Source organism: Babylonia areolata, chromosome 20, assembly GCF_041734735.1.
Source record: "Babylonia areolata isolate BAREFJ2019XMU chromosome 20, ASM4173473v1, whole genome shotgun sequence".
NCBI classification, from domain to species: domain Eukaryota; kingdom Metazoa; phylum Mollusca; class Gastropoda; order Neogastropoda; family Buccinidae; genus Babylonia; species Babylonia areolata.
This window is the reverse complement of record NC_134895.1, coordinates 43,191,485-43,208,040: the sequence shown is the minus strand read 5'-3', so window position 1 is coordinate 43,208,040 and position 16,556 is coordinate 43,191,485. Positions and strand designations below refer to the sequence as shown.

Below are 16,556 nucleotides of genomic sequence, written 5' to 3'. Positions count from 1 at the left end.
TTGTGTGCATATGGCTGAGTGTGTGTGTGTGTGTGTGTGTGTGTGTGAGAGAGAGAGATTGAGATTCTATATGTTTGTGTTGTGTTTATGTGTATGTCACTCTGTGTGTGTGTGTGTATTTGTATTTGTATTTCTTTTTATCACAACAGATTTCTCTGTGTGAAATTCGGGCTGCTCTCCTCAGGGAGAGCGCGTCGCTACACTACAGCGCCACCCATTTTTTTGTATTTTTTCCTGCGTGCAGTTTTATTTGTTTTTCCTATCGAAGTGGACTTTTCTACAGAATTTTGCCAGGAACAACCCTTTTGTTGCCGTGGGTTCTTTTACGTCCGCTAGGTGCATGCTGCAGACGGGACCTCGGTTTATCGTCTCATCCGAATGACTAGCGTCCAGACCACCACTCAAGGTCTAGTGGAGGGGGAGAAAATATCGGCGGCTGAGCCGTGATTCGAACCAGCGCGCTCAGATTCTCTCGCTTCCTAGGCGGACGCGTTACCTCTAGGCCATCACTCCGCGTGTGTGTGTGTGTGTGTGTGTCACTGTGTGTGTGTGTGTGTGTGTCACTGTGTGTGTGAGTGTGTGTGTCACTGTGTGTGCGAGTGTGTGTTGTGTATGACTATATGTGTGTGTGTGTGTGACTGTATGTACGTGTGTGTGCAGGCCACAGAGGAGACGGGCCCACTGTATGTGGTGGAGGTGTTGCTGTACCTGAGCAGGGACAGCACTCGCAGCCGCAGCACTGCTCACCTCAAGCCCTGCGCCAAGGGGGAGAAAGGGGAGATGCAGGTACAGGGGTGTTGAGGGAGGTGGACAGGAGATGCAAGTACAGGGGGAGAAAGGGGAGATGTAGGTACAGGGGGGAGAGAAAGAGATGTAGGTACAGGGGGGAGAGAAAGAGATGTAGGTACAGGGGGGAGAGAAAGGGGAGATGTAGGTACAGTGGGGGGTGGGAGAGAAAGGGGAGATGTAGATAAAGGGGGTGTGGGGGGGGGAGAGAAAGGGGAGATGTAGATACAGGGGGGAGAAAGAGATGTAGGTACCGGGGGGAGAGAAAGGGGAAATGTAGGTACAGGGGGGAGAAAGAGGAGATGTAGGTACAGGGGGAGAGAAAGGGGAGATGTAGATACAGGGGGGGGAGAAAGGGGAGATGTAGGTACAGGGGGGAGAGAAAGGGGAGATGTAGGTACAGGGGGGAGAGAAAGGGGAGATGTAGATACAGGGGGGAGAGAAAGGGGAGATGTAGGTACAGGGGGGAGAGAAAGGGGAGATGTAGGTACAGGGGGGAGAGAAAGGGGAGATGTAGGTACAGGGGGAGAGGGGAGAGAAAGGGGAGATGTAGGTACAGGGGAGAGAAAGGGGAGATGTAGGTACAGGGGGAGAGGGGAGAGAAAGGGGAGATGTAGGTACACGGGGGAGAAAGAGGAGATGTAGGTACAGGAGGGAGAAAGGGGAGATGTAGGTACAGGAGGGAGGGGGGAGAAAGGGGAGATGTAGGTACAAGGGGGAGAGAAAGGGGAGATGTAGGTACAAGGGGGAGAGAAAGGGGAGATGTAGATACAGGGGGGAGAAAGGAGATGTAGGTACCGGGGGGAGAGAAAGGGGAGATGTAGATACAGGGGGGGAGAGAAAGGGGACATGTAGATACAGGGAGGGAGAGAAAGGGGAGATGTAGGTACAGGGGGGAGATAAATGGGAGAGAAATGGGAGATGTAAATACAGGGGGGGAGAGAAAGGGGAGATGTAGGTACAGGGGGGGAGAGAAAGAGGAGATGTAGGTACGGGGGGGAGAAAGGGGAGATGTAGGTACGGGGGGGAGAAAGGGGAGATGTAGGTACAGGGGGGAGAAAGGGGAGATGTAGGTACAGGGGGGGAGAGAAAGAGGAGATGTAGGTACAGGGGGGAGAAAGGGGAGATGTAGGTACGGGGGGGAGATAAATGGGAGAGAAATGGGAGATGTAAATACAGGGGGGGAGAGAAAGGGGAGATGTAGGTACAGGGGGGGAGAGAAAGAGGAGATGTAGGTACAGGGGGGAGAGAAAGAGGAGATGTAGGTACAGGGGGGGAGAGAAAGAGGAGATGTAGGTACGGGGGGGGGAGAGAAAGAGGAGATGTAGGTACAGGGGGGAGAGAAAGAGGAGATGTAGGTACAGGGGGGGAGAGAAAGAGGAGATGTAGGTACGGGGGGGAGAAAGGGGAGATGTAGGTACAGGGGGGAGAAAGAGGAGATGTAGGTACAGGGGGGGAGAGAAAGAGGAGATGTAGGTACGGGGGGGAGAAAGGGGAGATGTAGGTACGGGGGGGAGAAAGGGGAGATGTAGGTACGGGGGGGAGAAAGGGGAGATGTAGGTACAGGGGGGAGAAAGGGGAGATGTAGGTACAGGGGGGAGAAAGGGGAGATGTAGGTACGGGGGGGAGAAAGGGGAGATGTAGGTACAGGGGGGAGAAAGGGGAGATGTAGGTACAGGGGGGAGAAAGGGGAGATGTAGGTACAGGGGGGAGAGAAAGAGGAGATGTAGGTACAGGGGGGGGAGAAAGAGGAGATGTAGGTACAGGGGGGGGGGAGAAAGAGGAGATGTAGGTACAGGGGAGAGAAAGGGGAGATGTAGGTACAGGGGGGAGAAAGGGGAGATGTAGATACACGGGGGAGAAAGAGGAGATGTAGATACAGGGGGGAGAGAAAGGGGAGATGTAGGTACAGGGGGGAGAGAAAGGGGAGATGTAGATACAGGGGGGAGAAAGGGGAGATGTAGATACAGGGGGGAGAGAAAGGGGAGATGTAGATACAGGGGGGAGAAAGGGGAGATGTAGATACAGGGGAGAGAAAGGGGAGATGTAAATACAGGGGAGGGGAGAGAAAGGGGAGATGTAGGTACAGGGGGGAGAAAGGGGAGATGTAGGTACCGGGGGGAGAGAAAGGGGAGATGTAGATACAGGGGGGAGAGAAAGGGGAGATGTAAATACAGGGGTAGAGAAAGGGGAGATGTAGGTACAGGGGGGAGAGAAAGGGGAGATGTAGGTACAGGGGGAGAAAGGGGAGATGTAGGTACAGGGGGGAGAGAAAGGGGAGATGTAGATACAGGGGGGAGAGAAAGGGGAGATTTAGATACAGGGGGGAGAGAAAGGGGAGATGTAGGTACCGGGGGGAGAGAAAGGGGAGATGTAGATACAGGGGAGGGGAGAGAAAGGGGAGATGTAGATACAGGGGAGGGGAGAGAAAGGGGAGATGTAGATACAGGGGAGGGGAGAGAAAGGGGAGATGTAGATACAGGGGAGGGGGGGAGAAAGGGGAGATGTAGGTACAGGGGGAGAGAAAGGGGAGATGTAGGTACAGGGGGAAAAAGAGGTGATGTAGGTACGTGGGGGAGAGAAAGGGGAGATGGTACAAGGGGGAGAGAAAGGGGAGATGTAGATACAGGGGGGAGAAAGAGGAGATGTAGGTACCGGGGGGAGAGAAAGGGGAGATGTAGATACAGGGGGGAGAGAAAGGGGAGATGTAGGTACAGGGGGGAGAGAAAGGGGAGATGTAGGTACAGGGGGGAGAGAAAGGGGAGATGTAGATACAGGGGGGAGAGAAAGGGGAGATGTAGGTACAGGAGGGAGGAGGGAGAAAGGGGAGATGTAGGTAGCAATGCACTTTGAGATGTTTGAAACTGCTCTGTACATGTAGTATTGCTTTTATTATCACTTACAAAACGCTATTTTTATAACGGCATTGTTGGAAGTGATGATGACGCTGTGTTGCTGTGTGACAAGAGAACGTCAGTGATAATTTCATTTATACGGCCCCTAATCAAATACATTTTTCTGTAAGCACTTTACAGTACAATAGTTCCTGTAAGAATACATCACATTATGTTACACCATCCAACTTAATGAGAAACACTGCAAACCATGACAAGACAATGTATCATTATGCAGTATATACTAAGTACAATAGATATAGCAAGCTATATATGTACACATACAAGCATACATTTTTGCATGCACACGTTCATTACCAAAAAAAAAAAAAAAAAAGGAACAGTACATCATTATGCAGTATATGCTAAGTACAATATAGATAGCAAACTGTATGTGTAGATAGCAAATGATACACACAAACATACATGCTTGGATACACACATTCATTACCAAAAAAAAAAGGAACAGTGCATCATTATGCAGTACATACTAAGTACATCACTATGCAGTACATACTAAGTACAATATAAGTAGCAAACTATACGTACAAAAATATACATGTTTGCATACACATATTCGTTTAAAAAGAAAGGAACAGTGCATCATTATGCAGTACATACAAAGCAAAATATAGATGTTGCAAACTATGCATACAAAAACATACATGTTTGCATACACGCAAAACATGAGGAAAGGAACGGTGGTTGATGAAGTTCTCATGTCATCCTGCCAGGTGGTTCCGGTGCTGACGAAGCTGATAGACAGTCTGAGCGCCATCCGTCTCTACATCCCCAGTGACCTGCGCTCCTCGGAACACCGCCTCAGTGTCCTCAAGTCTCTGCAGGTACCTCCTTTACCTACACCCACCTGTTGGGAGAGGGGGAAGGGGGTGGGGGTGGGGGGTGTGACTGGCTGAACAACAACAACAATAAATTCTTTTAAAATATTTAAGAAAATACGACAGGAAACCAACAGCGTAATTAATGATCACAAAGCAGAATTACGAAAGGATTTGTGAAGTGCAGTATAACTGCATGGCAGTCGCAGCCAGGGACACCTGGTAGAAGGGGTACCGTACGAAGATCACCTCATGACAAACTCAGCCTCAAAACTTAGCAGTTTGAGACCAGTGCTGATAGAAGAAGAAGCCGGCATGCCCTGACAAGAAAAACAACAACAAATCAAAACAAAAAAAAAAGCAGTAAAAACATCTGAGGGAGGCTGCTGCAAGCTGCTCGAGATCGGTGAAACAGCTTCGTCTGCCCCTGCCCTGCCTGCAGCTGCATACATGTATTTCAGACTTTGGGTCACGAAGCCACATGCATGTTCGCCAGTGTTGGCGCAACGTGTCATCACCCTTTGGTCCTGAGAGATCCAGCCAAGATGACTGCTGAAGAGAAATCTTGCTCTGTGCATTGTATAACTGAAATAGATGAAGCTAAACATTCATGCTAGGTTTCGGTTGATTAATTCATTTTATTTACTTGCTTTCTTAAACTCGTTCATTTTGTGTTTTCAGGTGTTCACCTGTCTGACTGTTGTGTTGGCAGAGATTGTGATGTGATCATGGTGAAAAGATAGTGATGATGTGGTCACCCGGTGGTGAAAAGATAGTGATGATGTGATCATGGTGAAAAGATAGTGATGATGTGGTCACCCGGTGGTGAAAAGATAGTGACAGTGTTGTGGTGAAGATAGTGGCAATGTGGAGAAGATAGAGATGATGTGGTGAGGATAGAGGCGATGTGGTGGTGAAGATGGTGACGGTGTGGTGAAGATAGTGGCGATGTGGTGGTGAAGATAGTGACGGTGTGGTAAAGATAGTGGCAATGTGGAGAAGATAGAGATGATGTGGTGAAGATAGAGATGATGTGGTGGTGAAGATGGTGATGGTGTGGTAAAGATAGTGGCAATGTGGAGAAGATAGAGATGATGTGGTGAAGATAGAGATGATGTGATGGTGTGGTAAAGATAGTGGCAATGTGGAGGAGATAGAGATGATGTGGTGAAGATAGAGATGATGTGTTGATGAAGATGGTGACTGTGTGGTGAAGATAGTGGCGATGTGGAGAAGATAAAGATGATGTAGTGAAGATAGAAATGATGTGGTGGTGAAGATGGTGATGGTGTGGTGAAGACGGTGGCAATGTGGTGGTGAAAATAGTGATGTTATGGTGAAGATAGTGGTGATGTGGTGGTTAGTGAGGAGATAGTGATGATGTGTTTCTGGAGAGATAATGACAATGTGGTGATCAAGATAGTGATGATGTGGTGAAGACAGTGATGATATCATGAAGGTAGTGATGATATGCCGAAGATACAGACGATGTGTCGAAGAAAGCGGCGACGTGGTGAAGATAGTGATGATATGGTGGTGAAGAGATAATGACAGTGTAGTGAAAAAATAGTTACGATGTGGTGAAGATAGTGATGATGTGGTGGTAGTTCAGAGATAGCGATGACGATGTGGTGGTGAAGAGAGATAGTGATGATATGGTGGTGGTGAAGAGATAGTGATGATGTGGTGGTGAAGATAGCAGTGATGTGGTGAAGATAGTGACGATGTGGTATAGTGACAATGTGGTGAAGATAGTTTTCAGTCGGACGCATCCATGTATGCAACACCACATCCGCTAGGCAGATGCCTGTCAGCAGCTATAGGCCAGCGCGCTTGTCAGGCCTTGAGTGCATGCTTTTACATATTTGTGTAGCTGTGAGAGTGGATTTCTTTTTACATGATTTTGCTGGAGGACAACAACACTCTTGTTGCCATGGGTTCTTTTTCAGTGCGCCAAGTGCGTGCTGCACACGGGTCCTCAGTTTATCATCTCATCCGATAGACTAGACACTCAGTTTGGTTTTCCAGTCAAGCACGGGAGAAAGGGCGAGAGCGGGATTCAAACCCACACCCTCACGGACTCAGTGTGTTGGCAGCTGAGCGTCTTAATCATTCTGCCACCTTCCTCCTAAAGATGGTTAAGATAGTGATGATGTGGTGTAGTGACGATGTAGTGAAGATAGTGACGATGTGGTGAAGATGTGAAGATAGTGACGATGTGGTGGTAGCGAAGAGATAGCGACAATGTGGCGGTGGTGAAGAGATTACAACAGTGGTGGTAGTGAAGAGATTGCGACAATGTGGTCGTAGTGAAGATATTGCGACAGTGTGGTGGTGGTGAGGAGAAAGTGATGATGTGATGGTGAAGTGATTGTGATGATGTGGTGAAGATGTGATGATGTGGTGAAAATGTGGTGGTAGTGAAGAGATAGCGACAACATGGTGGTAGTGAAGAGATGGTGGTGGTGAGGAGAAAGTGATGATGTGATGGTGAAGTGATTGTGATGATGTGGTGAAGATAGTGACGATGTGGTGGTAGCGAAGAGATAGTGACAATGTGGTGGTAGTGAAGTGAAGAGATTGCGACAATGTGGTGGTGGTGAAGAGATTGCGACATTATGGTGGTAGTGAAGAGATAGTGAAGAGATAGCGACAATGTGGTGGTGAAGATAATGGTGATTATGTGGTGGTGGATGTGGTGTTCCAGGAGGTGGAGAAGCGGTTCCCTGATGGCGTTCCCCTGCTGGACCCTATAGAGGACATGGGCATCAAGGAGAAGGGGCTGCACGAAGCCATTAAGGTACACGCCACACACAGCACTCCACACTGCACACCACACACTGCACACACATAGCACACCACACTGCACACACATAGCACACCACACTGCACACCACACACTGCACACACATAGCACACCACACACTGCTCACACATAGCACACCACACTGCACACACACATAGCTCACCGCACTGCACACACACATAGCACACCACACACTGCACACACACACAGCACACCACACACTGCTCACACATAGCACACCACACTGCACATGCACACCGCACACTGCTCACACATAGCTCACCACACTGCACACACACATAGCACACCACACTGCACACACACAGCACACCACATTGCACACACACAACACACCTCACTGCACACACACATAGCTCACCACACTGCACACACACACACACAGCACACCACACTGCACACCACACTGCACACACACACATAGCACACCACACTGCACACACACACAGACAGCACACCACACTACACACACACACAGCACACCACACTGCACACACACATAGCACACCACACTGCACACCACACTGCACACACACATAGCACACCACACACTGGACACACACACAGCACACCACACTGCACACACACTGCACACCACACTGCACACACACATAGCTCACCACACTGCACACACACACACACACAGCACATCACATGGCACACACACAACACACCACACTGCACACGCACGTAGCTCACCACGCTGCATACACACATAGCACACCACACACTGCACACACACAGAGCACACCACACTGAACACACCACACTGCACACACACATAGCACACCACACTGCACATACACATAGCTCACCACACTGCACACACATATAGCACACCACACTGCACACACACACACAGCACACCACACACTGCTCACACATAGCACACCACACTGCATACACACATAGCACACCACACACTGCACACACACACAGCACACCACACTGCACACACACATAGCACACCACACACTGCTCACACATAGCACACCACACTGCACATGCACACCGCACACTGCTCACACATAGCTCACCACACTGCACACACACATAGCTCACCACACTGCACACACACATAGCACACCACACTGCACACACACAGCACACCACATTGCACACACACAACACACCTCACTGCACACACACATAGCGCACCACACTGCACACACACACACCACACAGCACACCACACTGCACCACACTGCACACACACACAGCACACCACACTGCACACACACACTAGCACACCACACACTGCACACAGACAGCACACCACACTTACACCACACTACACAGCACACCACACTGCACACCACACTAGCACACCACACTAGCACACCACACTGCACACACACACTGCACACACACACATAGCTCACCACACTGCACACACACACACACAGCACACCACACTGCACACACACACAGCACACCACACTGCACACACACTGCACACCACACTGCACACACACATAGCTCACCACACTGCACACACACACACACACACAGCACATCACATGGCACACACACAACACAACACACTGCACACGCACGTAGCTCACCACGCTGCACACACACATAGCACACCACACACTGCACACACACAGAGCACACCACACTGAACACACCACACTGCACACACACATAGCACACCACACTGCACATACACATAGCTCACCACACTGCACACACATATAGCACACCACACTGCACACACACACACAGCACACCACACACTGCTCACACATAGCACACCACACTGCATACACACATAGCACACCACACACTGCACACACACAGAGCACACCACACTGCACACACACATAGCACACCACACACTGCACACACACATAGTACACCACACTGCACACACACATAGCACACCACACTGCACACACACACAGCACACCACACACTGCTCACACATAGCACACCACACTGCACACACACATAGCACACAACACACTGCACACACACACACACAGCACACCACATTGCACACACACAACACACACTGCACACACACACAGCTCACCACACTGCACACACACATAGCACACCACACACTGCACACACACAGCACTCCACACTGCACACACACACAGCACACCACACTGCACACACACACACACACACACACACACACACACACACACAGAGCATGCACACACACACACACACACACACACACACACACACACACACACACACACACACACACAATGAGTGCATGTGTATAGAAAGAGTACATTTTTCCTCTTAATTCCGCCCCCTCCTCCCTCCCATCTAATATCTCTAAAAGGGGAAAAACGTATTAAAAAAAAAAAAAAAAAAAAAAGTTATGAGAAAAAGTACAGCCCACACAGCATACTTTGTGATACATGATGCGAGAGTCCCTTGGAACCCCTACACATCACGGCTGCTCAGCCGAGCACAAAATCCACCTCTTTAGTTTCCGAGCAGCGTCTAGCGTCTGGGGTCAAACTTATTTTTAATGCCAGACTTTCCCACCACACTCCGCGGTATTTCTGGCCCCGCGTGCCAAACCTGGACACTGCCTTCTTTGTTTCACTTGGCCCCGCAGCCCCTGCCCCACTTTTCTCACGCTTCCACAGCATTCACACATTTCCTGCAGCGATTACACTCGCCCTGCTCTCCATGCCCCTGCTGCTTGCACTCACCATGCTACAGTGTGTTCATTTAAACACTTTTTGTGCTGACAAGAAAAAATCTACAACTCAAAAGGGTGGGCTGATCTGCATGCAGGCATGCTAAATGTTCTGGTGATTTTTACGATTTCATTGTAATAAGCGTACGTTTTCTTAGAGAGGGATTTAAATTTTACGATTTTTGCGATCATGTTTCTTCTTGACCTTCTCTTCTCTTTCTTCATGTATGTTTCAACCGTTGCCGGAACAATTGCTATGTAAGAAAATATATTGTGTTTGGAGTCAATAGAAAGCTCATTTTGCATTCTTTGTAGAAACCCACTTCTTTTGTCGTTATTTCCAATCCATCCGGGAAGATGATGCGCGAAAGAAACAAAGCAGATTTACCGCTGAACAAGCGTACAGCGAGTGCCGCTGGCACGGCCTGTTTGTCAGCCACGTTTATTTATATCCATGCCCTACTTCCTGGGTTCATGAACTTTCGCTGGGCTAACTAAAGTGCCAGCACTGAACATCCGTGACATACATACGCATGAACATGGGAGTTGCAGCCCACGAACACAGAAGAGAAAAAAAGAAAAGGAGTGTGTGAACTTGCTGTGCGTGTTCGTCGTTTGATGATCCTTGCTCCCTGACCCCTGCTCACCTGGTTTCTTGACCTGTGTGTGGGAGAGAGAGTGATGTTCGGAATTTGTCAGTTTTCTTCTACAATGCATTTGAATTTAGAGATGATGTATTGTCTTGATACGAAATTAAACATCAATTTCTTTTGACATGACCATTGATATGAATGTATAAAATTATTTTGGTATGGCTGTGATGGGCTTGTATGTTTATGTACACCCCTTCACGAGGGGCTACGGCCTGTATTGAATAAAGTATTCGCATTTGCATTTGTCCTGTGTGTGCAGAAAACGGAAGCCTTTGAGCACAGGCTGTACACGCACGCACTGCACAAAGACCCCAGGTTGGAAGAGCTGTACAGCACCTATGAGAAGAAGATAGAGGTGAGTTGTGTGTCATGAGGTGGTGTAGGTGATACGTTTTACTGTCTTGTCTTTTCACGTGTCTAGAAAAACAAAGTCCACTTGCCAGATGTGCAGTGAATTTCAGTGTGTGGGTGGGTATCTCCGGGATCGTGCATGTGGTGTTTAGGTGGAAGTACGTGTGTGGGTGAATGATTGGGTTGTATTATGATGTGGGTGAATGGGGGATGTTTAACTCTCTCCATACGAATGGCGAAAGAGACGACGTTAACAGCGTTTCATCCCAATTACCATCATCAAAATATTGCAAGCGGAACGCTCTTATACTGAAGAGGTGAATGTTGACAAAGAATACCACAGTTCTGACGACGGAAGCTAAAGGTTGGGTCATTCAGACACCCACTGGACATCCGAGGGGTCTGTGTAGAGCAGAAGAGAGGACTGGCCGTACTGAGTGAGTTAAAAGTTATAAGGGTGAGAAGTCAGTACGGTTGCTGAAGTGTGAAGTTTAAGAAGCTGGGTGAAATGTATCCGGCAGAATTTTAACTGAAGGCTGCCAACACAACAGCTGCATATGGTTTTGCTTTTTGTTCATTCTGCTCTGGGTGAACCTTTTTTTCTTCTCTTTTTTTTAAGCAGTGGCAAGAATTGAACTCAAATCTACCGACACTGTAAACAGCCATGTGTGAAATTTTTTTGCTTTTTGTTTCTTCATTGCATCGTTTTGCCTTTCAGCTTGGCAACGAGGTGAAGGCACTGCGCCTGGAACTGAAGAAGAAGAAGTCACTGCTACAGATGGACGAACTGAAGTGTCGGAAGCGTGTGCTGCGTCGCCTTGGTTATGCCACAGCGTCCGACGTCATTGAGACCAAAGGCAGGGTGGCCTGCGAGATTTCTAGGTAACTGTGTGTGTGTGTGTGTGTGAAGACTGTGTCTTGGTAACTATGTGTGTGTGAAGACTGACTAGGTAACTGTGTGTATGTGTGTGAAGACTGTGTCTAGGTAACTCCGTGTGTGTGTGTGAGGGCTGTCTCAAGGTAACTGTGTGTGTGTGTGTGTGTGAAGACTATGTCTAGGTAACGGGCGCAATATCCGAGTGGTTAAAGCGTTGGAGTTTCAATCTGAGGATCCCGGGTTTGAATCTCGGTGACGGCACCTGGTGGGTAAAGGGTGGAGATGTTTCCAATTTCCCAGGTCAACACATGTGCAGAGCTGCTTGTGCCTGAACCCTCTTCGTTTGTATACGCACGCAGAAGATCAAATGCGCACGTTAGAAGATCCTGTAATTCATGTTAGCGTATGGTGGGTTATGGAAACAAGAGCATACCCAGCACGCACACCCCTGAAAATGTAGTATGGCTGCCAGCATGGCGGGGTAAATAGACAAAACGGTCATAAACATAAAAAATGTTACATATCTGAGTGTGTATGTGTGTGTGCCGGAAATCTGATTGAATGACAAAGGAAATTAATGATGAGCGCACAGTGGCAGCCGTCAGTCGGCTCTACCCAGGTAGGCAGCCTGTTGTGTAAATGACACCGTGTTTGTAAAGCACTTGAACTTGGTCTCCAACCGAGGATAGATGCTACATAAGTATCCATATCAATCAATCAGTCAGTAACTCAGTGTGTGTGTGTGTGAAGACTGTCTCTAGGTAACTGTGTGTGTGTGAAGACTGTGTCTAGGTAACTCTGTGTGTGTGTGAAGACTGTGTCCAGGTAACTCTGTGTATGTGTGTGTGTGTGTGTGTGTGTGTGTGTGTAAGACTGTCTCTAGGTAACTGTGTGTGTGTGAAGACTGTGTCTAGGTAACTCTGTGTGTGTGTGAAGACTGTGTCCAGGTAACTCTGTGTGTGTGAGGACTGTGTCTGGGTAACTGTGTGTGTGTGTGTGTGTGTGTGTGTGTGTGTGTGTGTGTGTGTGTGTGTGTGTGAAGACTGTCCCTAGGTAATTTGTGTGTGTTTGAAGACAGTGTCTCGGTAACTGTGTGTGAAGACTGTGTCTAGGTAACTGTGTGTGTGAAGACTGTGTCTAGGTAACTGTGTGTGTGAAGACTGTGTCTAGGTAACTGTGTGTGTGTGTGTGTGTGTGTGAAGACTGTCTCTAGGTAATGTGTGTGTGTATGAAGACTGTGTCTAGGTAACTGTGTGTGTGAAGACTGTGTCTAGGTAACTGTGTGTGTGTGAAGACTGTGTCTAGGTAACTCTGTGTGTGTGTGTGTGTGTGTGTGTGTGTGTGTGTGTGTGTGAAGACTGTGTCTAGGTAACTGTGTGTGTGAAGACTGTGTCTAGGTGACTGTGTGTGTGTATAAAGACTGTGTCTAGGTAACTCTGTGTGCGTGTGAAGACTGTGTCTAGGTAACTGTGTGTGTGTGTGTGAAGACTGTGTCTAGGTAACTGTGCGTGTGAAGAATGTCTCTAGGTAACTCTGTGTGTGTGTGTGTGTTAAGACTGTCTTTAGGTAAAGACTGTCTAGGTAACTCTGTTTTAATTACACATACTTAACCGTGACCCAACTAGTGCAGACTCCGGCAGGGGTCTGACATTCCTGTCCTGTTAAGACTGTCTTTAGGTAAAGACTGTGTCTAGGGTAACTCTTTGTTAAGACTGTCTTTAGGTAACTGTGTGAAGACTGTCACTTAGTGACTGTGTGTGAAGACTGTGGTGCTGTGTGTATGTTTCATACTCTAACCTGCAGTATGTGCGTGTGCGGTGCAGTGGGGATGAACTGGTGATCACAGAGCTGCTGTTCAACAACGTGTTCAACGACCTGAGCCCCGCCCAGTGCTGCGCTCTGCTCAGCTGCTTCGTCTTCCAAGAGCGTGCCTCCGAGATGCCCAAGCTGATAGAGGAGCTCTCCGGGCCTCTCCGCCTCATGCAGGTAGAGACAGGCGTAGAGACTTCTTTTCTTTTTTTTTCTTTTTTTTTTTTATTCCTTTAAAAAAAAAATAAATAAAAATTTACCATACAACATGTGTAATATGTGAAAAAGAAAAAGAAAAAAAGAGGACATATAATGAAGGTAATATTGATTTCTTTTTTTGTTGTTGTAAATTTACATAATGTGTACAACCATCAGATTTCAGACTTTTATCATGTCCTCTTTTAATAAGGAAAATTTTCTTTGTAAGCATGTAAAAACATCATTTCAAATTTCTTCGCACACATTAAATTTTTTGTTTTATGTTAGATTTTTTTTTTTTTTTTAGGCAAATGAATATGAAAGAAAGTAGTGAAAAGGGACAGAAGACAGTGAGGAACAGAGAAGAGATAGGGGCAGAGAGAAGCACAGAGACTTCGTGGCACTGGCGTTCAGTTGCCAACACCAGATCCTGGTTTTCCATGGTGGGAAGAGCACAACAGCCATTTCAGGCAACACACAAGCAATTTTATCACAATAAAGACAAAAAAAAAGAAGAAAAAAGACAGCATGAATAGCAAGTAAACATACATGACGTGTTGTGTTGTGTGTGTGTGTGTGCGTGTGTGTGTGTGCATCAGGACACAGCCAAGAGGATCGCGCGGGTCAGCAAGGAAGCCAAGCTGGAGATTGACGAAGAAACGTACGTGGAGTCGTTCCGTCCCCACATGATGGACATTGTATACGAGTGGTGCAACGGATGCTCCTTCTCCAAGATCTGCAAGATGACCGACATTTTTGAGGGTCAGTTGGGAAAACATGTGGGGGAGGGAGGAGGATGTGGGGGTATAGAATAGAATAGAATATGTCTTTATTACCAAATGTATCAGGGTCACAAGGAATATTGGGTGGAATAATGCATAAAAGGTGCAAACATAATCAAAGGGGTTAAGCACAAGGGAGGTGATGAAACTAAGGGAGGTTACAATCATGTGCTACTTTCGCTTTCATCTTTAAAAAAAAAAATTTTTTTGTTAGTCTCAGGGGCTCTTTCACTATGATTCTTGGTGGCACCAGGCTGCCTTCAGTGGGTCACTCTAACGCTGCACATTGTGATCAAATCTGCATTGTTCCACACATTCACAAGTGGTAGACTGACATTCCTTCTAGTTATAATCCTGTGCATGATTTTCACTCATTTTATATGTGTGTGTGTTCTAGAAAGTTGTAGGACGTCCCAGGGACTCGCTCATTGAATATTCAATGCGTCTTTTCCATCTTAAAAGCAGGAAATGCATATTTATGGGTCATCAGAAGCCCTAGTGATAGGTGCAACAGCTGCATAGTTAAAGCGTTGTGCTTTTAGTCTGAATCCTGGTCATGGGCATGGTGGGTTAAAAAGGTGGAGATTCTTTCAGTCTCAGAGGTCAACAAATATACAGACCTGCTAGTGCCTGAACCCCCTTTGCGTATATATATAGGCATGCAGAAGATTACATGTCAAAGATCCTGTAATTCTTGTCAGCTTTCTGTGGATTATGGAAACAAGAAAATACCCGGCACATACCCTCCCGAAAACTGAATGTGACTGCCTACATGGCATGGGCAAAAAAACGGTCATGCACGTAAAAGCTCACACATGTATACAAGTATATATATTGGAGCCACAGCCCACAAAAGAAGAAGAAGCCCTAGTTTGTGACAATCTCCAAGAGCCCGTGTGTGTGTGTGATGCAGGCAGAGATGCCAACTGTTACGCTCGATCGCACTTTGCTACGACGTTACGCCAACATCAAAATTGTTCCAATGACTTCATTTTCGACTACATAGCATCGTCACATGCTTTCCTGTCATAATATTACCCACACGCTCGAGACCTATCGATCACGAGGCCAGGGCAGTCACTACTAACCTTGGTCTCACGTGATGATGCTCAGCAAATCACATGCGTGTTTACATTGAAAAAGAATTGAGTGGAGCAGTCGGCTTAATTGTAGAAGTTACACCGTGTTGCAGGTACACTCAGCAAGTGTTTGTATGCCTACCAAATTCAAAATATCCCTACCAAATTTCCTGATTGTTCGTACAAACACTTGACAGGGGTTGGCATCTCTGTGCAGGCAGTGTGATCCGGTGTATGAGGCGACTGGAGGAGACGCTCAGACAGATGGTGCAGGCCTCTAAAGCCATCGGCAACACAGAGCTGGAAAACAAGTTTGCTGAAGGTTGGTTCACAGTGTGGTGCAGAAAGGGCGAAAATAGTATATTGATAGGGAAAACAAAAGAGAAAAAGACTTTTACTATTGCATAAAAAAATTGTTTTGAGGACATCTCTTTCTATATTTCTCTTGAATAGAAAAGAAGAAAAAGATGAAAATATTCTTTTCAAGTATAGAAAAAGAATGTTATGAGGAGGCCATAGATCTCCTATATTTCCTCTTCTTGGTAGTCCATCGTAGTCCAAAGATGATGCTGTCTGTCTCCTCAGTGATAGCAGAGTGAATCTCTTAATGGCTATGATGATGGAAAAAGAATATAATTACAATGAAGACACTGAAGGGAAGATGGGAAGAAAATGAGAAGGTAGATAAATGAACTTTGTTTTATGTCAGTGCTTTCAGAAGAGTTGTGTCCCTTACTCTGTGCTTAGCAACATGGCCCATGGAATGGAAAACCTGAATTTTTGTTCAGTTATG

The 16,556-nt window shown here is 47.1% G+C and overlaps 1 protein-coding gene across 1 annotated transcript in view; it reads left to right on the top strand.

Moving 5' to 3' along the window:
• The window catches only part of LOC143295521 (exosome RNA helicase MTR4-like), a 41,244-nt gene that overhangs the window by 22,714 nt on the left and 1,974 nt on the right, over positions 1-16,556 (top strand). The window contains exons 18-25 of the mRNA XM_076607251.1: positions 661-786; positions 4,415-4,525; positions 7,227-7,319; positions 10,927-11,022; positions 11,737-11,900; positions 13,719-13,881; positions 14,502-14,664; positions 15,981-16,085. Of these exons, the coding sequence (XP_076463366.1) occupies positions 661-786; positions 4,415-4,525; positions 7,227-7,319; positions 10,927-11,022; positions 11,737-11,900; positions 13,719-13,881; positions 14,502-14,664; positions 15,981-16,085 (1,021 nt within the window). The remainder of the gene's footprint in view (positions 1-660; positions 787-4,414; positions 4,526-7,226; positions 7,320-10,926; positions 11,023-11,736; positions 11,901-13,718; positions 13,882-14,501; positions 14,665-15,980; positions 16,086-16,556) is intronic.